This window comes from Poeciliopsis prolifica, unplaced genomic scaffold (genome assembly GCF_027474105.1).
Source record: "Poeciliopsis prolifica strain line A6 unplaced genomic scaffold, Auburn_PproV2 SCAFFOLD021, whole genome shotgun sequence".
Classification (NCBI taxonomy): domain Eukaryota; kingdom Metazoa; phylum Chordata; class Actinopteri; order Cyprinodontiformes; family Poeciliidae; genus Poeciliopsis; species Poeciliopsis prolifica.
Genome location: NW_026562396.1, coordinates 9,169,146 through 9,189,913, shown reverse-complemented (window position 1 = coordinate 9,189,913; position 20,768 = coordinate 9,169,146). Strand labels below are relative to the sequence as shown.

The following is a 20,768-nucleotide window of genomic DNA, read 5'->3' as shown; positions in this document are numbered from 1 at the left end:
AGCTTCGGGACTCTTCTGTTTCCCAATCTAACGCCATTTTGTACAAGTTTATCATTTCAAAATCTTGGATTATTATAATTAGCTATTTAATCTGTTTTGGTTTTCTAATACAGGTCCCATTAAGAGGAACCCCAACTCAAACAGCACAGGCCAGTTTGCAGTGGAAATTGGTTTATTGTACAGACTGCAAAGATATGTGGGATAAAAGTGGTAGGCAGCGACTTCATTGACTTTACACCATATCGCTATTTCACCATAGCTACACATTCTGTAGGCTTCAGATCACAATGAGACATGATGGAACTGGACAAAGAAAAGCTGACACACCTGTGAGAATTACACACCCACTTCAAGTGTGAATACTCACCAGGTTCCTGAGACAGTTCATCTGTGAGTGAGAGTTGGCAGCCTTTTCCTCTGATAGAAGCAGGGAGTAACATGTCATTGCTACTTGCCGTTTTTAGTGTTGTCCAGATTTTGAAAACTCCAAACCAAATAGACAGAGAAGTTATGACCACTGATTACAGTTTTATTCTAGAAAGTACCTCAGAGAGAGCACACAATTCTGCCTGTTAGAAAACCTGGGCTGTGACCAGGACTGCTTTACTTTAAAGGATTATAACCAAATTCTAATACAAATCAATTCCTGGATTCCTAATTTCCCTTCGATCATCTCACAACATGTAGAACAAAAATAATAAAATAAACATACATATTTTAAATTTGTAATTCTTAAGTCAGCCTCCTCACTTAGGTTAGACATGTTAGAGAATGTGGGGCAGCCCTTTTTGTAGCAGGAAGCCAGTTTGAAGTTGCAGACGTTTAGTAGCTGCGTCCGAACAAAGTGTAGAACTGTGCAGGCTCCTTGCCGCTGACGCACATCTGACCTGGCTGAAGGGTTTTAATGGGAGAGAAGGGGATGCACAGGCTTTTAGCTCCCATTGACGGAGCTCCGGGCTCCAGGTCCTGGTCTCTGTTGAGAAAATAAATCACAATAATCAGTAAATGATCCAGCAGAAATCGAGTCAGTTCTTTATATACACACACAGAATGTTTTAAATATGTTGGCCATACTTGGCAGTGATCTTCTTGATCCAGTCCTCACACTCGATTCCTCCACAGAAAGGAATCTGAACAATCTATGAAAAAAAAAAAACAGATGCATCCCTGATTGTTTGCTCTGTTGTGAAAATTTCTGTTATCAAAGAATCAGAGTCTATTCCAATAATAAATCATCTTGGAGGTTACAAAAAAATATAAATCTAAAAGAAATGTCCTTTGGCATTTAGCATTAGCGAATGGAAATTTTTGTCATTCTAACTGATCTAGAAAACAAATAAAGTTTAGTCTGATTTAACATCACAGTAAAAAAAGAGACATTTTTATTAGGTGTATGAAAATATCTGGTTTCAACTGTAAATAACGTTTCCAAATCAAGGCGTTTAATCAAGCATCAGATCACACTTTATTACATGTGGAAATTCAAGCATTTTCAAGGGATTTTAAAATGCTTGATTTTGTAACCTGAAAAAGTAAGGCTAGGCTGGGAAGGGAAGAAAAAAAAGGAGTGGATAAATGGAAAGACAAATGGAAGGATGGTGAATGGAAGAACCAATGAATGGAATAGATGGATAGACAGGAAGTAATATCTGAGAATACACAGCCTTCTTAGAAAAAGCCTAAGAACTCATTTAGCCTAAAAGCCGTGGAGCTAAGGCAGAACCTGTGGAACGAACTCACCTTGCCCTGGTCCAACTCTTTCTGGAACGCCTCCATCGTGTCTACAGCCACCATGTTAGACTTCAAGTCGTCTGAAGCTCTGACAGTCACATTAAAGACATTTTTATGACTATTAATCATCTTCTACTGTTGAAATATTTCACTCCCAGCAGGCAGTTATTCATTTGTGAGCCCAGAGCCCAGATTAACAATACAACACTGTGCCGCCATGTTCAGGTGAAAGCTGGACGATGGTGATCCACACCCTGCTGCTTACTTCTTAAACAGGTTGTTCTGGATGTCCTCCAACATGCCCAGCAGTCTTTTCTCCACCTCTGCTTCAGGGATCGTCACCTTTGCGCCCGTGTCTCTCCTCACGGCGACACACTGCTTCTGCTGCATGTCTTTGGGCCCCACTTCCATTCGGATGGGGACTCCCTACATGAAACAAACAGGAAGAAATAAAACAATTAAACAGCAGCAGAACGCAGTTAGAAGTGGTTCATATTCAACGACTCGATCATTTACACTTTCCAGAATGTATACTTGATTCTGTGGGGTTATTTTTTAATCTACACAGAAGGAAGGAAGAAAGACCTTTAGCTCCCAGTGGTTGAACTTCCATCCTGGAGAGTAGTTGTCTCGCGTGTCACTCTTCACCCTGATACCGGCGTCCAGCAGCCTGCTCAGGTATTTGGAGCACTGAGCCAACAGGGCTTCCTTATCCTGCTCCGACAGGGACGCAGTGATCCCACACGGAATGATGACAACCTGAAAACAGGAGAACATTTAGCAAATTTGATTTTAGGAGTCTAAAAAAGTTCATGTCTGGAGGGCATTTTGCGTCTATGTGAGCGAAGGGGTGCGCTGATGGCGATTTTCAAGTCAATTCAGATTTTTTTCTTTTTTTGTCTGAACGGTTGCCAAATATGTAGATGTCTTGGGTTTGTCTTGTATCCGTGTGAGCCTACCTGCAGGCAGGCCACCCTGGGTGGAAGGACGAGTCCCATGTTGTCCCCGTGAACCATGGTGAGCACTCCGATGGTCCTGGTTGTGATGCCCCAGGAGTTCTGGAAGGCCAGCTGCTTCTCGCCCGGCTTCTTGGGGTCCTCGAACGCAATCTCAAACATCTTGGAGAAGTTCTGACCCAGATGGTGGGATGTAGCACCCTGTGGAGATCAGAAAAAATATTGATAAATACTTCACGATTCACCATGGGGAGTAGAAATGGTTTCTAGAATGAGCCGTGTGTCTGGGAAACACATTATCCACTCCCAATATTCCCCACTGCGTCCCTGTCAGCAGTCTATTCCCATCATTATTTATTTCCCAGAGACATTCCCCAAGGCAACTGAGGGAATAAACAGCTTAAAATGTTGTCCTTGTACTGCTTATTTCTGTCCGTCTCATCACGTATTTATCAGTATGATCTAGTCCTGGGGTTCCATGAAGCTTATTCTGCTGTCACGAAACCAAAAATGTCATGCATTTATAATCTGACGTTTCCTGGGAAATGTGTCATTTTATATTTCTATAAATAATTTTACATTTTTATTCTTGAGAAGGAATGAAAGGGTCAGACACACACCCCACTGTGTTTTCTGATGTTTGATTACATTTGTATTTACGCTGTGTATGTCATGAATTTGGAGTTTTTTCTGCAATGTAAAGAGCAGTTTTGAAAGGTGGCAATCAAATAAGAGTATTATTAATATCATCACGACCTGAATGGCTCGGTGGCTGGCGGAGATGAACGCCTCCACTGTGGTGGTGTAATCTCCTCCGGCAAACTTCTCCTTCTCGGTCTTCCTCCCCTTCACCACTGGGATGGCCATCAGCTCCTCATACACCCTGGCGTACAGATCCAGGATCTGCATAACCTATACAAGAACAACCAAAGAAAAGAACAAACAATCAATCAACCAATCGCTACAGGATGGAGTGGATAAGGAGGTGTGCAGGTGTGGCACCTCCTCAGCTGCCTCCTCCTTTGTGGCAAACGCCGTGTGTCCTTCCTGCCACAGGAACTCTCGTGTCCTGAGGAAGGGCTGCGGGTGTTTGAACTCCCACCTCTGACATCATGAGACATAATGAAGAGTTAAAAAACAACAACAAAAAAACGGCACTAATCAACTTGTAATTTTTATGTAAAGAAAGGGAATGGGAGGAGGGAGAATTTTATTTACGAACCACAACGTTACACCACTGGTTGAGTTTGATCGGCAGATCCCTGTGGGACTGGACCCATTTAGCATAAGCAGGATACATCACTGATGTGACAAAAAGGAAACATAAATCCAGCATCAACACAGCAGCGGGTTCATTGAAAACATGGGGCTTATTCAGAATCAGCATTGTAGAAAGCTGAAGATATTTGCAAAATCAGGAAAAAAAAAACCTAATTAAAGGGGCATAAATGCAATATATGCAGAAATTTGACGTTGTGATTTAATGCCTTGAAATTGAGCCCCTGTTTCTTTCAGGAGCTCCTGCTTTTTCTGAAGCTCCGCCTTCAGGAAGTCAACACAATATGACTCCTCTATTAATCCTTTAACAAAGCTTTTACAAACGTTTCACTGAGAACGTTGAGCTTATTATAGGAAGTAGCTCCTATAATGAGCTACTTCCTTGCTACATCAGCAGATGCGCAGTTCCACCAGGTGTTGCTAATTACTGCTGGCTAGTCTGAAGGAGCTGAGAGGGAGACTGCTGCTTTGTGAGGCGGAAGCTCGAAAACCTGGAAACTTCGGCTCCGAGGACGAGCTGCGGCTCAAAGGCGGAGCCATTCCGGCGTTTTGCACAGCTGAATGGTTGCCATGGAGATTAACCGATTTTTCAGACATGCCAGTAAGAATCAATGCAAAACTCCAGGTAGGTTTTTGAATGGAAACGACGTTATAACATGATTTAAAGGGCAAAATAAAACTGCCCCTTTAAGGACAAATATTTTTCAAACACTTGAATAACAGGGGGAAAAAATACAACAAACAATCAATGACAGGATATAACTTAGAATGTTTGTGTGAAACGAACAAAAATAAATCTTTTAGAAACGCCACTTGATTTGTATCTTATTACCAAGATTCATTGGCTCAATCTATTGAAATGTTGAGCTATAGTTCCACCTCACGCAACACCTATTCCAGTTCATCTCTCTGTCTCATACTTGTGTTTATATTCTGCATTTCTGTTTTTCTTTTTTACTTAAGTTGCATCTACAATTCTTATTTAATTTACCATAATAAAATGTAAATGTCAAAATCTGGAACAAGTCAAATAGAAGGTGGTCGGACAAACCTGTCTCACTGGTGGGTCTGACAGCGATGGGCTCAGCCAGCTCGGTTTTTCCTGACCGGGTTACCCAGGCAACCTGACAACAACCAACCACAGTGATCATAGGCACATCAAGCGTCATAACTGCACTAAAGGGACAATACCACAATCCTAATCCACGTTACATTTACCAATCATCTTCACAGAGTCTGTTTCAAGTAAGAATACTGGTTGTACCTCTGATTTCCGTTCCCCTGGCATGTTGACTTACCTCAGGAGCAAAATCTGCAATGTGAGACTTTTCCTTCTCCAAGGCAGCTTGGGAGACGAACATGGGGAAGTAGCAGTTCTCTACGCCCAACTTCTTAATTTCCCTGTCAAAGAAGTCTTTAATTGCCTCCCAGATGGAGTAGGCCCACGGCCGCAGCACGTAGCAGCCGCTCACGTCGTAATACTCGATCATCTCTGCCTTGGTGATGACCTGAAAGGGAAGCCAAAATAAAAAATAAAAAAAGACATACATTTAGGATATTTTGGACTTTTATTCAAGCAGATTGAGAGTAATGTGGAGTAAGAATGACTCACCTGAGAGTACCAATCTGCAAGGTTTTCCTCTTTCTTGGCTTCCAAACCCAACCTGAGAGGAAAAAAAAAAAGCTTTTGAAAAATTATACACGGGAATAGTTTATTTGTTAAAGGCTGTGATTACTGGGTTAAACACACACACTGTTTCACGTGAATCACATTAAGCAACCTCATGATGCACTTTTTAGTCCAGAAAACAATGTCACTCAAAGCAAGTTAATCATCCACAGCAAAATGACAAAATAAATCCAGTCTGTCATTTTTTTTTGTAGTTTTTGAGGAACAAATTGTTTTGTTTTTTTTACTTGTCACATCTCAAAAACAATTTTTACATCCTAATACCGTTACCACCCTACACCATACTCATTTGTTCATTAAATTTTATGCTAGATTTCTTGAAAATAAAATCTGTGATTTTGAATTTTTTAAATCACAAAAACTGCAAAGTTCTGTAGGAACCGAATTATTAGAAATAGCATGGTAACACTAATCTAAAATATCACCTCTGTAATAATTCTGTATTTCAATAATAATGAAACCCACTGTGACACACAGTGTGACGTTGCCTCTGCTTGTGATATAAATAATGTCAAATTATGGTAAGTAATCTGGATAAATGGAGCTTTGCCTGCTACTGACCATCGTGGTTCTTTAGGAGAAATTGGACCCGACTGCAAGTTGGAACTTAAAAAAAGATTGGAAATTGAAATCTGATCGGTGCGTCTGCACAGAAACAATCCAGAATTAGTAGCGCAGGAAGGCAACAAAGCCTGTAATCTGGAGGCTGACAGCAGACAGCAAGCAAGGACGATGCAGGTTCAGGTTGAAACCGTTCTGACTCACCACTGACAGAAAATCCCTCCGGAGTGGCTGACTCACAGCGGCGTGTGCTTTTCTCAAAAGATCCGTCCTGTGTCATCGTTTCAACATACCAGCTCTACAGCAATGCTCTAAACCCATCAGACTCCATTCATACCAACACCACGCTCAGGATTGACAAAGTGACTCAGCATTCAGGCTTTTTATTGGCCGAGACCTTCCAACTGCACCGCCGCATAATTACAGACAGCCAGAAGAACAAGCAGCTTTGGACCAGCAGTGTGTGCCGACGTCTAGCGCATGTCCATTTCAATAAACCACAATGATTTCTGTTGAAAACAGCAGCACCAGTAGATATGAAAAGTAAAAAGAACATTTGTTCCTCGTTTTTCTAAAAAGTAACATATTTAAACCAAAATGAAGCTAAACTCAGACCAAAGCTTTCCAGTGTGAAGTTCAGGTTTATCTCCAATGTGTTTCAGATAAAGACGGCTGCTACAGCTTCGCCTTCCTCCCGTCGTCGTTTGGCCCCTCACCGTGTCTGTTTCTTGGGGCCTTGGCCCTCTCCTCCAGTCCCTCCGCCTCCTGACGACTCCTTTCCTTGACCTCCCCTGTCTCCTTTTCCCTTCTTCCCTCCTCCTCCGCCTCCTCCTCCCTGTTTCTCCGACTTGTTCTCCCTCTCCTTGCGGTTCTTGTCCTCTCCTCCACCGACTCCAGCAGCAGCCACCGGTTTGTAGTCCTGTCCGGTCAGAGACTTGTACTTCGCCTTCAGGTCCAGTAGCGTCTTCACGGCTTCATCCACCTGCTCCTAAAACGTGGCAGCAGCGTTACATTTTCTCATTTCCTTTAATTTGGCTGTGACAACAACCGGTGGCTGTCTTACCTTAGAAGCCTTCTCCGTCTTCAGTTTCCTCACCAGCTCCCCCTGCTGGGCCACCTGTGTGTAGAGTTCCTGAGCCTGCGGTGGCGCACTGGACTGGGTGGAGGCAGTACCGGCCTGAGTCTGAGCCGGGCTGGCCGGGGCCTGTAAGCCCGGCTTATACTCCTGTCCAGTCTGCTGCTTGTACTCTGCCTTCAGCGCAAGCAGCTGCTTCACAGCAGCATCCACCTGATCCTGACGAAACATTACAGGCTTACCACAAACACTGTCCAAACTTCTAGCAACTTGGGTCAAGGTCAACTTGACATTTCTCTCAGGCCCAAAAAATTACAAGACCACAATTACAAGAAACTTTCATTTGTATACTGTACATCACTAAAAGATGAATGCTTTGTGTTGTTTCTAATATTTTTATGAGAAGGTTTTCATTTTGTGGGTCGTATTTGTCGCCTGACAGGAAGAAAATTTAAATCTGCATCAACCAGATGGACTCAAAAATTATTTAATAAATGCTTCATATTCTGTAAAAAGAAAAAAAAGGCACCTACTAAGTACCTTTTGTTATCCAATTCATTGGATAATCCAAAAAATATACAGATGGCTCTTCACTGGATTAATGTTAAGTCAAGCAGAAAAGGCAGAGATTTTCAATATTCTTTTAGCTGCAGATGAATTCGTTGCTACGAATGATTAAGCGTACGCCGATTAAATGCTTTTATTGTACTTTATGCAATATAATTTTTATTTTATTTGTATCTTTTAATGCATTTCTAATATTCTGATAGACTTGCATGAGAATTCTGCAGAAAGTGTCAAGTTTTTTATCTGATTAATTGATTAGTGGTCTTAATTGATCATTAGTTCCAAATAAAATAATTTGGAACTAACAAAAGAAAAGAAAAAAAAAATACATGCCAGAACTTTATATATTTATTTTTCAACATTTTAAAAAACGTGCATCATTTTCCTTTCCTTTTAATTCCCCATCACTTTGTCTTGGTCATTGCTAATCAAATAAAATCTTCACTGATTTGCGTTTGTGGCTCTTACGTCACAAAACGTACAGCAGTTCACGCGTTACTGTCTGCGTTGATTAAAATAAGGTGAATCTTACTTTAGGTGCTTTTTCAGCCTTCAGCTTCCTGACCAGCTCTCCTTGTTCAGCAACCTTCCCATAGAGGCCGGCGCCAGCCGCAGCGGGGCTGATGCTGTTCTGGGTCGGGGCAGCGGTCTTCTGGGCGGGGCCGGGGGCAGGGCTGGGGGTGGAGCCTGCTCCTGGCTTATAGTCCTGCCCTGTGGCCCGTTTGTACTCTTCTTTCAGGGTGAGCAGCTGCTTCACTGCTGCATCAATCTTGTCCTGCAGCAACGTCAATGAGCAAACTTCAGTTCCACATATTAGTCCGTCTCAGACTGAGCGTCTGGTTCAGGGATATTACTTGGAAGCTGATCCCCACTGAGCTGCTATCCATCTCAATTGAGTTTCTATAACCTATTCATACCAAATATTGTGATAAGGCACTTTATCAACAGGCACACAGGTGCATAGGAAGTCATTTACATATGTCATCCAGCTAACTGGTCATAAATTTGCACTTCGATGCAAAAAGCTAGCAAGCAAGGGCATATTATCAGCTAGTAAATGGCAGCTTTAACTGCCTCGAGTCACAACTTGCATTTCCATAATGAATTCAACACATTCTACGGATGTTGCTACACATTTGTATCCACTGGGACTGGGATTTTATTGAGATGAAGCAAAAACCTGAACATACATAAAACAAAGATGATTCTCATGAGAAACTACAATAATAGACATTTATGCTCTAATCCCATCTGAGAAGTTATAGAATCAACTTCTGACAGCATGAATATTCTGCTGTCCAACAAAAAAAAATTGTTGGACGCCAGTTATGTTTGTTTTTGTTCCTATGGAAATGTCTCTGAAGCATGCTTTATCCAGGTTATTTTGATACAAATTTCAGTACAGTCTCTCTGAATACCTTGGGGGCTTTTTCAGACTTCAGTTTCCTCACAACCTCCCCCTGAAGTGCGACACGCTCATATAGGCCAGTAGAAGAAGAGGAGGATGATGAAGAGGACGAAGAAGAGGTCACAGTGGTGGTGACAGAGGGAGTCGGCGCGGCCGTTCCCGGTTTGTAATCCTGACCAGTTATCGCTTTGAACTCCGCCTTGAGAGCCAGGAGCTGCTTCACTGCAGCATCAATCTGGTCCTGGTACCATCGATAATGGGATTTAGAGTTATGGCTGTTCACGACTCAACTTCACTCTCATGCAAACACGACAGAGAGATGAACGGCGGCGGAAGCGAAATGAGGAACGAGCCGAAAAAGATGAAACCAGTGACTTGACGGCTGAACATGCAATGAGGAAAACGTGGAACAAATCCGTCTGGGTGGCATAAATGATCGGTGGTGTGAGCGGGGACAGACAAACAGATTATCGTGGATTAATAATTAATGTTTTGTACCTTCGGTGCTTTCTCTGCTTTCAGTTTCCTCACCAGCTCTCCCTGCTGGGAAACACGGGTGTATGGACAGGAGGTGGCCTCTGACGCCGGCGCTGTTGGGACAGATGCAGCTGGTGTGGCTGGAGCGGAGGTGGGCGGAGCCATCCCTGGCTTGTAGTCTACACCTGTCTGCTGTTTAAACTGAGCCTGCATCAGAGTTGGTTAAAAAGTTGAGACGTAGCCATTTTATCTGACTCCATCACTTCCAGTTCTTTCAGGCAAAGCAGGAATACCTTCATAGAGAGGAGCTGCTGGACAGCCTTATCCACTTCCTCCTTGGAGGCTTTGGCAGCCTTTAGGTTGCGGACAGCTTCACATTGAGCTACGACGCTTGAGAAAAGGTCAGCTGCTGAGGCGGGAGTCGGGGAAGGAGCAGAGACAGAGCTGGATGGAGCTTTGGCAACCTTAGCAGGCTAAGAAACAAAGACAGAAAACAGAAAATTAATTCACCATACTTTTTTTTCCGAGAAATGATGAGATTTTGTTTTTTGCACAAATTGGTCAAATGACGTGTTTAAAAAAAAAAAAGCCTAACATAGAAATTACGTATTTTCCGGAACTCAAAAAGATTGATGAATGAACAAATTTTTTTTTATTCAGTTTTCTGACACATTAATAGATTCAGAGGTTCCTCTGAGTGTCGCCAGTGGCAGTGAGGCTACGTTTTCATCACTGACCGATCTGAACGATTGCTTGGGAAAGGAATACACATCATTTGCTTATAAACTGCATTTTATCTATAATTATTCATGCACAACTTTCTGCTTCACTACTTACTCATTTTAAAATAACATTTCCGCTGTTGTTTCACATAGGTTTCTCTGAAGATGTGCAGAAAAACAAAAAGTGAGAACTTTCTCACCTTTTGCTAAATGTTTGATATATTAGTACATTTAGTACATGTCCAATATGTCTATTTCTAAGAACTGCACAGTATTTCTTGTTAGAATCTTGTACAGTATACCATTATCGTTGTTAGAGTAATCTTGTTTTTTTTTTTTTTTATAATTTCTTCAAACACCAAGAACTACTTGTGTGAACTTTTCTATATCCGTTGGTGACATTACACCTGAATTTCCTCTCTGAGATACAATAAAAGCTGTTTGTTCTTTTCTACAGTTTCATTTCACGTTTACTCAGAGACAGCAAAAATATGTGAATGACGTCTATAGGTTTCCTGCTTGTCCAGCCTTGGAAGAACTGGTTAGTCCAGTTTTACAAAGTTCCTGCTAGTGCCTGATGTTTTTTTCTTCGCCAAAAAACATCAGCAGGAACTTGCGATGTTTTAAATGAAGTTCTCATTTAAATCTTGAGGTTTAAATGAGAAGCTGAAGAGTGTTCTCCTAAAACACTTACTGTGTTGCTGGAGGCCTGGCTCTTGCTTTTGTCCTTTGACCCTGCTGTCGGCATCTCCTTGGTGTGTCCATCAGGGATGTAGAAGAGAATACAGGGACTCTCCTTGCAGCTGTTGGGACTTTATACAGAAACATAGTTATCTCCCCAAAATAACAGCGGGATGTTGTAGCAGGGTGGCAAAGTGACACAGTAACCATCTTTCACCTGACTGGCTCGTACGGCTGGTCGCAGATGTAGAAGCCCCGTCTTTGGAGCTGGATGATGTCTCCTTTCTTCAGGCTCTTCAGACACGGATCTCCCAGCATCTTCTCCTCCAGCTTGCTGTTTTTGTTGATGTACTCTTTGAAGTCGTCGTCTTTGGTGATGACGGCCTTAGTGATGAGAGGCTGGTAGTTGACGCAGATGACGGGCAGCACAGGAGCGCTGCTGGTTTCAGCCAGCCAGGTGATCTTTGTTGTCTTCTTGTAGTCCTTGTTGTCCAGGTCCAGGCGAGCCTCCATGGACGCCACTTTACCATTCGATGCTCTGAGTGACGGGAGAGGAGGTGAGGACAAGGACACGCGGTTTTCGTGCATGGATACGCAGGGTTAATGTGAACCAGCCTTACGTACTTGTTGATCTTCGTGATGACGAGGTTGCCCCAGTTGATGAAAGTGACCGTCTCTCCTTCTGTCAAAGTCTCGGCGTCAGCTCCTTCGATCAGAACGCGAGGTCCGAACCAAACTTCCTTCAAGCCGATCTCTTCATTCTGAAGGCAGGGTTAATATTGAGCTCTGTGAGGTTTGCTATAAGTCAGTGAACGCCTTAAATAGTCAAGAACTGAACTGAAAGTAAGTGGCCAAAGTCACGTCCAAAAAGGTAATCCTGGACAATAAACCTACTAACCTTGGGATGCTTGGCCACCTCCTTCATCTCCTCTGTTGCCTCTGGGACTGAAACCGGAACCACATAGGAGCTGGACAGAGCTGTGTACCTGGGAGCTACTGGGTCAATAACCTGACATGGCAACACAGAGAAGAGATCCACAGTCAGTAAGAGCAACATGAACATACCGACAGAAAAAAAAATCTGAGAAACAAAAAGGGCAAAGAAGCAAATAGTGGAACTTAGTTTATTTGTAAAATAAACCCAAAGGAAAGTCTGTCCAGCTCAGAAAGAAACAAATGCAGAGTGTGAGCAACTAAACAGAAAAATAAAAAAAACCTGATTTTATGAGTTGATCAGCCAGCTTAAATTTACACAAACAGCCGACAATCTTGCTGGATCAATGTGGCAGAAGTGATCTTAATGAAAAAGACGCTACAGAAGCAGCAATCAGAGTATAGCAACTGATTCTTCATCTCTGGTGTTTAAGACCAATTTTAGCCAATTTTGGTTTCCATTTAAGAAATGGTAAAAATAGTTTATTATAGCTAAAGCAATCCTTTACTCAAACTTTTAAGTAAGGAAAACATCATTTTAAAGTTAATTGCCCTTAGAATCTTGTATTAGCAATTAGCACAGTTAGCAATTAGATCTGTTAGCAAATGGTGCAGTTAGCATTTCTAAGCCCTTCGCTCTACTCAGCCTTCTTTGTAACTCTGTTGTCAGAGCAAAGATGGCTATCTTGAAATCTTCAGTCAGTAACAACTTTCACACTGAAGAGGTTCATAGTCAACATAATTTAGGACCACTAGGGTGTAGTGTGTTAGCTTTTTTTTTTCCCTCCCCACAGGTCAGGGTCAACCAAAGCAGAGAAATCAATCCAACATCCTGACTGTTTTCAGAAAGTACAAGCTTCGAACAGGCTATTAATGAATGTTTCCTTTACATTATCCAACAAAATCATTTAGTAAAATGTGCATTGCTGCATGGTAAATATGCAAAAAGGTTGTTTCCAAACAGCTGAGAACAAAGGGTGAAAGATGAACAATGGATGGGGAGAACGACAAAGGGATGAATAGTTTGGGAGGCCATTTAGTTTAACTGAGACAAACAATAAACCTGTAAATAATTGTTACTATTAATCTCTAGGAGGAGCTCATGACATGAATCTAAAGTTTTGCTCGTCAGTGCTCCTAAGCGTTGGTTTGGTTGGTGAAGGAATGCAGCGCATGACAGAAGCAGGGTGGGTCAGACTGAGGAAGAAGAGGAGGAAGAGGAGGACGTGGTGGAGGAGTACCTTCAGACAGCTAACGGGCAGCTTGGAAACAGAAGAGTGAGATGTTTGTTGAATGTCAGGTACAAAGAGGGAGGAACAGAGAAAGGAAAAGAGGCAGACACATTGGCACATAATGAACTTGTCACGTGGTTTTGCAGGTTCCCGTTTTTGTTTTCTGGAATTTGTGCCTTTTACTCCTCTTCAAACATCATGAAGACAAAAGAAAGAAAAAAAAAAGAAAACACGCTATGATGTTGACAAAGCTTTTCATTTTTTCTCAGCAAATTGTCAAAGTAAAATAATTCGAAAAAAAAAAAAAAACCCAAGCAGAGCAGCCAGAGTATGGTAGAAACTAAAAGAGAGAAAGCGGCTGAGGTGAAGAGTGAAATAATACCAGCTGAGCAACAAAAATCCCAGAGAAACAGATGAACAACTCCAAAAAACACACCAGCGAGAGGCGGCGGACTGGTGCTGAATGATAACAGGAATCCCCACAGTTCAAACGTTATCACAGTCATCTCATATTTACCACACAACTCTCTAAAATTTACACATTGGGACAAAAAAACAAAAAAAAAACAACAACAAAAGACAGAGCATTCCCTCCCACCGTTGCCATGCGCTTGGTTAAGATGAGGGATTCCTGCAGTGTCAGTGATTAAATGAAGTTGGCTGAGTTTTCCCAGGTTTTAATTGCATTGTGCTCAACTTTAATGGACCTGAATCTGAAATGACTGAATTATATTGTATGACGTGATTTGCATTGGATCTGCTGTTCCTGTAAAGTCTTTTAAGATGCAGTTTGCAGCAAATTAGCACTTTAATAAATAACATGGATGGAACTGATGTGAAAATTTGAAGAGTCCCCACAGAAAAGCAGATTTCTGAAGGTGTGTTTTGCATTTTGAAACCTTTTTTTTTTTAAGCATCAACCAACTGGAGAGTGTAGAGGTGGAGCATGTGGACCAGGCACGATGCGTTTAGCCGGGTGTATGCGTTTATTTTATGCAATCTGTGCTGGAATATAACCGCCATCTTTACACAACAAGAAGTAGAGCTTCAGGTTTGCGGTGTGCGTTCAGAATTTTTACGCAATTGAGTTTAAAATTTATCAGTCGAAAATTTTTAAAGGCACAGTGTCCTTTTGTTCTAACCGGTTTTAAGATTATGCTGCAAGTGCTAACAAAGGGAAGCAACATGGTTAATAATATGTGATGAAAATGATATGTGAAGTGAAATGATGCAGGTGATACTGTACATAAAAGAAGAGGCTGAAGAGCAGTCAGGGGAAAAAGACATGTAGGTAGCTGAAAGCATGAAACAGAAAAAGCACAGCGAAGCAGCTAGAAGCCATGCTGGTTGTCAAACATTAGGGGTGATTTATGGAGAGTAAATCACCCCTAATGTTTTATGGTAAGGAGGCTGTCAGAACCGGTTATGTTCATGGTATGTGAACAAACCTGACAGAAGGTTTGTCTCCTAAAAATAAAGATTTTCACCTTACACACAGGCCAAGAAGTGATCTGCAAACAGGCTGTGTGGTAGTTTCAGTTGAACTTTTAACATCAGTTTGCTTCATCATAATGCAAAAAAGGTTGCCAAGTTCAAAAAAGAACAATTGAAATTTTACTTAGCTAAAACATTTAGGTTTCATCATATCAGTAATAAGTTTTACTCAAATATTCCAGCCAATGGCAAACTGAAGGACTGACAGACTGCAACCACAGTGAGCAGCATACAGTCCATGTAAAACATTGATCCATGATCATAATAATGACTGACAAATAACTTTGTTAGTGTAATTATGGGAGCCTATTTTCAGCATTTGTTTGATGTAGAAAAGCTGAACATAAATATGAATAGAATTACCTTCTTATTGAAGGACCAGATCTTGTCCCACTCCATGTTCACCACTGACCTGGATCCACCCTGAGAGGACAAAAGATGAGGAAAAACATTTTGATTAGTCAATTTCTATAAAGGTGAAGTGAGTAATATTTCCCTCTAATCTTTGACATAAGACACAACAGCTGGTTTTCAAAATGCCTCAGTTTTTTCTCTCTCACACAGCAACGTTGGATTACCGCACTTCCTCTATAAATAATTAATGACCGCTCATGCATTAGGAAAGCAAAACCTAATGCCATTAATAGAATAGAAAGATTTTATTGACTAATCAAACTTTCTGATTTTGCTTTTTGAATATTTAGATTTTTTTTTCCCCCACCAATGCACTCCGCTGGATTTCCGTAGTTCAGAGTGATGCTAACCCACCTCAATCATGTTTTACAGCTTGTATTTATTTCCACTTTGAATTCAAGTTAACTCATAGAAGGAAGCATTAAAATAAAATCTAGTTTTTTAAAGATATTTTCTGTCATTTGTATTCTGGCTGACAGGTTTGCAGAAGTAGATAAGATCAGTGGATAAGATTGGTTTTACATGTAAATATCGGCCAACCACAGCGTTTCTAAAAGTAAGGGTTAATCAGTGGACCCCTAAATATGATTGTTAAGAAAGATAACCTGCTATAGGATAAAATTGGTATCTGTAGTTCTAAACCAGTTACAAACTGGTGACTATTAAACCAAGAGCAATACTTTTAGAAACGCATCAGTAATGTCTTATGATCTGGTGCTATGATGAAGCAGTCTCTCCCTTTAGCAACAGCTGGGACACACCTGGGCTGCTATGAACTGCTTCAGACCGTCCACAGTCATTCCTCTCCTCAACACTCCTCTGACAGTAGGGAAGCGAGGATCGTCCCTGGAAAACAAGATGACGCAAAGGTCAGAAACAACTAAAGATATAGAGGGGGAAAACAGCACACAGGTCCTGATATATTAACCAGAATAAGCTTACCACCCATCCACATATCCCTGGTTGACAAACCAGGTGAGTTTCCGTTTGGACAGCACTGTGTTGTTGAGGTTGAGCCTGGCGTACTCCCAGATGTAGGGCTTCCTGATGCCCAGAGCTTCAATAATCCAGTAGAACTGCTCATCACGGTCGTGGTACTCGGTGGTCCTGAGAGCATGAGTGACCCCCTCCAGACTGTCCACAATGGGGCAGGCAAAGTCGTACGTCGGATAGACTCTGGAAGAAAAGGGAAATGGAAGTGACTACTTGATGAGTATGTTGAAACAAATACTTAAAGATGCAATACGAGCGGAGTATCTGGAGGTTTCAGCAAGACTTTTTAAGACCTATTTTATGCCAGCTAGAAATAAACAAAAAAAAACTAACAAGCCTGAAATTTCTGGGTTTTGTTTGTTGCTCTTGGCAGTGGCTTTGTGCTTCTCACACTGCCAAAAGCAGTGTGAGTAGAGGTCAAACCTCTTCTCACATTCAAATGAAAGACTCCTACTTGTAGGCCGTTCCGGTGCGCGGGTGGGGGGCGTTCTTGCAGCGGTACAGGGTGGGGTCTCTCAAGCAGCCGTTGTTGGAGCTCATGTCAATCTTGGCTCTCATGCAGCAGCTCTGACCGTACTCAGTCCCGGCTTTCATCTCGGCCCACATCTTCATGTTCTGCTCCACAGCTGCGAGTTGAAGATCAACATGCAGGTTAGTTTGCAAGCTTTTTGATTTGAAACAACCCCAGTGTAGCTCCGGAGGCCTTACTGTTGTTTCTGCATCGGGACTCGGTGCGCTGCTCCCTCTCCTGCTTCATCTGCTCAGGAGGGGTGTCGTCGATGTAGGCTTTGCCCTCGGCGAGAAGCTTCTCCGCCAGCCGCATAATGACAGGAAAATGGTCACTGGTGTAGGTGAATTGGTCTGGATGGATCTGGAGCATGGCGACGTCTTCCAGGATAACCTGAGGTGAAGCACACAGAGGTAAATTCTCTGTTTTGCTATGCCACGTATTGTACATACCTATTAGAAACAATGTCACTAATTCTCAATCATTTCACATTCTGACAATACTGGACCTTCTCAAAGTCCTCCTTCTCCTTCTCCGGGTTGGTGTCGTCAAAGCGCATGATGAGCTTGCCTTTAAACGTCACCTGGTAGTGCTGGTTCAGCAGGGCTGCTTTGGCGTGGCCGATGTGCAGGTACCTGCTCGCAGAGAGACACCAAGGCAGTTTGAGTCAGGAGACATGCTAATCACCTGCATCAGAACAGAGCGGATTAAAAGTGCAGCCCTACCCGCTGGCCTCAGGAGGGAATCGAACTACCACCTTCCCCATCTCAGCTCCAGGCAAATCCACAAACTTCCCAACATCCTGCTTCTTCTCACCTGACTGGAACATGTTAATTAGAACCATTAGAACCAGTCAGACAGTGCTAAAAATGACATCATCCTGGTTTGTGATTTTTGCAGTTTATGCACTGCAAAAAACACAAAATTTTACCAAGAATTTTTAGTCTGGTTTCTAGTAAAAATATCTTTGAATAAAACAGAACTAACTCACAAGTAACTTTCCAGCAAGTTGCAGAATCTTTTTTAAGATCCACTGGCAAACTATTTCATTTATAACAAGATATTTTTCCCATTCTAAAAGTGAAAACATCTTGTTGTGGAACTACTACTTTTTAAGGAATTGTTTACTTAAAACAAGCTCCTATATCACCTTAAAAGGTTACTTATAAATTAGTTTTGTCTTATTTCAACTGTACTAAGACAAAAATACTTGGTGAGATTATGTGTTTTTACAATGTGTGCAAGGGTACAACCTGAACACATAACCAATTCATGGTCAAGAGAGAACAGAATTAAGTCTTAAAAATGACATCTAAATCTCAACGGGGTTTATCTGGTTAAATAAAGGAAATTTTAAAAAAGTCTTACATTGGAGTTGTTCTGTACAGGTTTCTTGCTGGCGTACTTGCTGCCCACAGAAGAGAAGGGAACCTGCAAGTTCAGGAAGAAGAACCAGCGGCTGACGTGAGGGAAAGCTTTGCTCTGATTTGGCCAACTGCTGTGATCTATGGAGAAAAGAAATTCACAACCTAAGTACTGTAGTATACATGTATATCAGAGAAATATATATATATATCAGAGCTTGAAAAGATATAAACCCAATTTCTCAAATCGGGTTTCTGTGGGAAAGTTGTGAACAATTACCATCTTGCCTGTCATGGATAACGCTCTTAAAGTTTTCAACTGATTCAGTTTCCATGGAGGTTGTATGTCAGCTACCTTTCAGGGCGGCCCACACAGACAGATCAGCCAGGGTGAGGGTGTGTCCAACCAGGAAGGTCCGCAAAGACAGGGCCTTGTCCAGGTCGCCCAGTGCCAGCGTCACATCAGGCTGATCGCACAGCCGGCGAGCGCTGAATTCCAGCCAATGGTCAACCTGAAGTCACCGATCACATTGAACGGTCGTCAATTCAGAGTGAGTGTGAAACACCTCCACCCAGTCAGAATGTACCAACCTCAGTATGTTCCATCATGTTGGCTCCGTAGAGGCCGAGGGCGGGAGCAACCCGGGCCAGGTATCGGCTGATGGAGTTGGCGTCGCTGAACCGGACTGAACTGGTGAAAAAAAGAAACATAGTGATTTTAAGGCTTAAAAATACAATCTTGTTTTTTGCTTTTTTAAAGGAACAAATGACAGAGAATGTATATATTTTTAAAATGACTTATTTCAATAATTTCTTGTGTGAGTCGACCTGAATTTGAAGTCGAAATAAAGAGAAGAAATAAAACAGGCTTGTCAAACAAGATGGTTCTGGAGTCGGTTGTAATCACTCTGAAAACCTAAGTAGTGCATTGGTGAAAAAATAAATGTCCAAAAATTTAATCTTCATTAGCTGTTCTGTCAAATCGTGCCTGTTCGGATAAGAGTGCTTTAAAATTATACCTGTCAGTTTAAACTTTACCACTTGGGTAGAAATATGTGTTTGTCACCAAGTTTCCAGGAAGAACAATCGTAAAACAGATCAAACATGTCACTTACTCTGAGATGTGAAGGCTGTTGCTGCTTCCTTCCTCCACAGACACCTGCACAATGTTCTTCACATGCTCTACAGTCAAAAGCGCTCCTGAAGAACCAGCAATTTTATTATTATTATTATTTTCTCTCTGCAAATTAAGAGAACTCGCGGCTCTTCAGACCGTCTACAAAATGACAAAGAACAAGCTAATCTTTTGAAAACATAGATACAATGAAAATAATCCACGCATTCATAAGGAGAACCTTAGGTCGGGATTCAAATCTAGAACGCTTCTTGCTGAAAGACCTAGTGCTACCAATAGCCCAAATATGTTTTGCTGTCATCCCTGCATATCAAAAAAAAATTCTCCAGTTCCCAGAAACAGAGCTGGAATCAACTAAGACGAAACAATATGAAACAACAAACATACACAGACCGTTTTATGTCACACGTTTCAGTATGCTTACATCAGCCTGCTGTATTCCCTCTGTGGTACAAAAGAGGGCGCTGTTTGACCTACTGGCTTTGACAGTCACTACATTGGATTATCCAAGTCCAACACTGGATTAACAATCACTGGAATTGTAATATTATTAAGTAGAATCAAGATGACAAATTACCATAACAGGATATCGTTGCATATACAATAACTATGACTTCACAGTCACTTCAAAGCTCAGAGTGACATCCGACACTCGGAGTGTCCCAGTGAAATCTGTGCTGACTGACCTGCTACTTTCAAGTTCAAAGAGCTGATTACAGTAAATGACAAAATGGCATGTGGAGCTACAATGACAGTGAGTATATAATGTGTAACGTTACTATTTAGGACCGGGGAAAATCACAGGAACCGGCTACATCTGTGGCTTCTTGGAGCGCCACGACTACAAGTGAACAGCCGTGGCGGAACCGCAAGAACAGGATATAACATCACTTACTACCAATTTAAACACTTTTTTTATGATATAGACGGAAACTTTTTGCGGGTTTATCTTTTATTTTATATTGTACAACTAAAGCACTTTCATGTCGCTCCAAAAGTAAACATAACAGGAATATGAATACGGATAAAAATCAGAGTGGTGTTTTGTTTTGCTAGCTGCTGAGCTGTCAGCCGGGGCGCGTGCAGGTTCACGGACTAACTGAAGCTGGGATGACAAACCGACCGCAGGCGGAACTCACCGAGAGGCGGGTTGGTGCTGTTAATGGTCAGGTTTAACGCCATACTGACGGATTCTTCCTACGCGCAGCCCGTGTAGTCTTCACAGTGATGAATAGAAACCAGAGAAGTCAAAAGACACCCAGGAGCCTCTCTCCACACGCCACACCAGCCGCTACCAACCGGAAAAAGAGAGTGAGAGTTATTCTGGGACGAACAACAAGGTGCATGTGGAGGCAACACTGCCCCCTGCTGTACTGGGAGAGACATACGTGCCTCCGGTGAGTCTGACTCCCCTTGCAATAGTTTCTGCTTGAGCTCTTTCACAATTTGTTGCAGGTAAGCGATAGAAAAATGGCAAATACCTTTCAAAACTGATAACAGCTAAGTATCTGAAAAATGTATTATGTACTTATATTCAGATCTCTCAGAC

The 20,768-nt window shown here is 42.0% G+C and overlaps 1 protein-coding gene across 2 annotated transcripts; it reads right to left on the bottom strand.

The window, feature by feature from the left end:
* Positions 1 to 154: 154 nt before the first annotated feature.
* Positions 155 to 20,510, bottom strand: eprs1 (glutamyl-prolyl-tRNA synthetase 1). 2 transcript variants are annotated; one of them, XM_055044938.1, is made up of 34 exons: positions 20,359 to 20,510; positions 19,200 to 19,284; positions 18,676 to 18,775; positions 18,440 to 18,596; positions 18,089 to 18,225; positions 17,446 to 17,540; positions 17,229 to 17,355; positions 16,921 to 17,113; positions 16,667 to 16,838; positions 16,162 to 16,395; positions 15,981 to 16,065; positions 15,169 to 15,228; positions 12,045 to 12,155; positions 11,771 to 11,907; positions 11,364 to 11,684; positions 11,160 to 11,277; positions 10,037 to 10,216; positions 9,765 to 9,950; positions 9,277 to 9,507; positions 8,391 to 8,633; positions 7,280 to 7,510; positions 6,933 to 7,204; positions 5,578 to 5,629; positions 5,264 to 5,473; positions 5,017 to 5,089; positions 3,910 to 3,989; positions 3,690 to 3,791; positions 3,444 to 3,599; positions 2,691 to 2,888; positions 2,317 to 2,490; positions 1,997 to 2,157; positions 1,741 to 1,819; positions 1,075 to 1,139; positions 155 to 973 (listed from the first exon to the last, which is right to left on the bottom strand). In XM_055044938.1, the coding sequence occupies exons 1-34, from the start codon at positions 20,399 to 20,401 to the stop codon at positions 823 to 825; spliced, it is 5,019 nt and encodes a 1,672-aa protein (XP_054900913.1). In that variant the 5' UTR covers positions 20,402 to 20,510; the 3' UTR covers positions 155 to 822. The 2 variants fall into 2 exon arrangements, with proteins under 2 accessions (XP_054900913.1, XP_054900914.1); XM_055044939.1 differs by lacking the exon at positions 9,277 to 9,507.
* Positions 20,511 to 20,768: the final 258 nt, after the last annotated feature.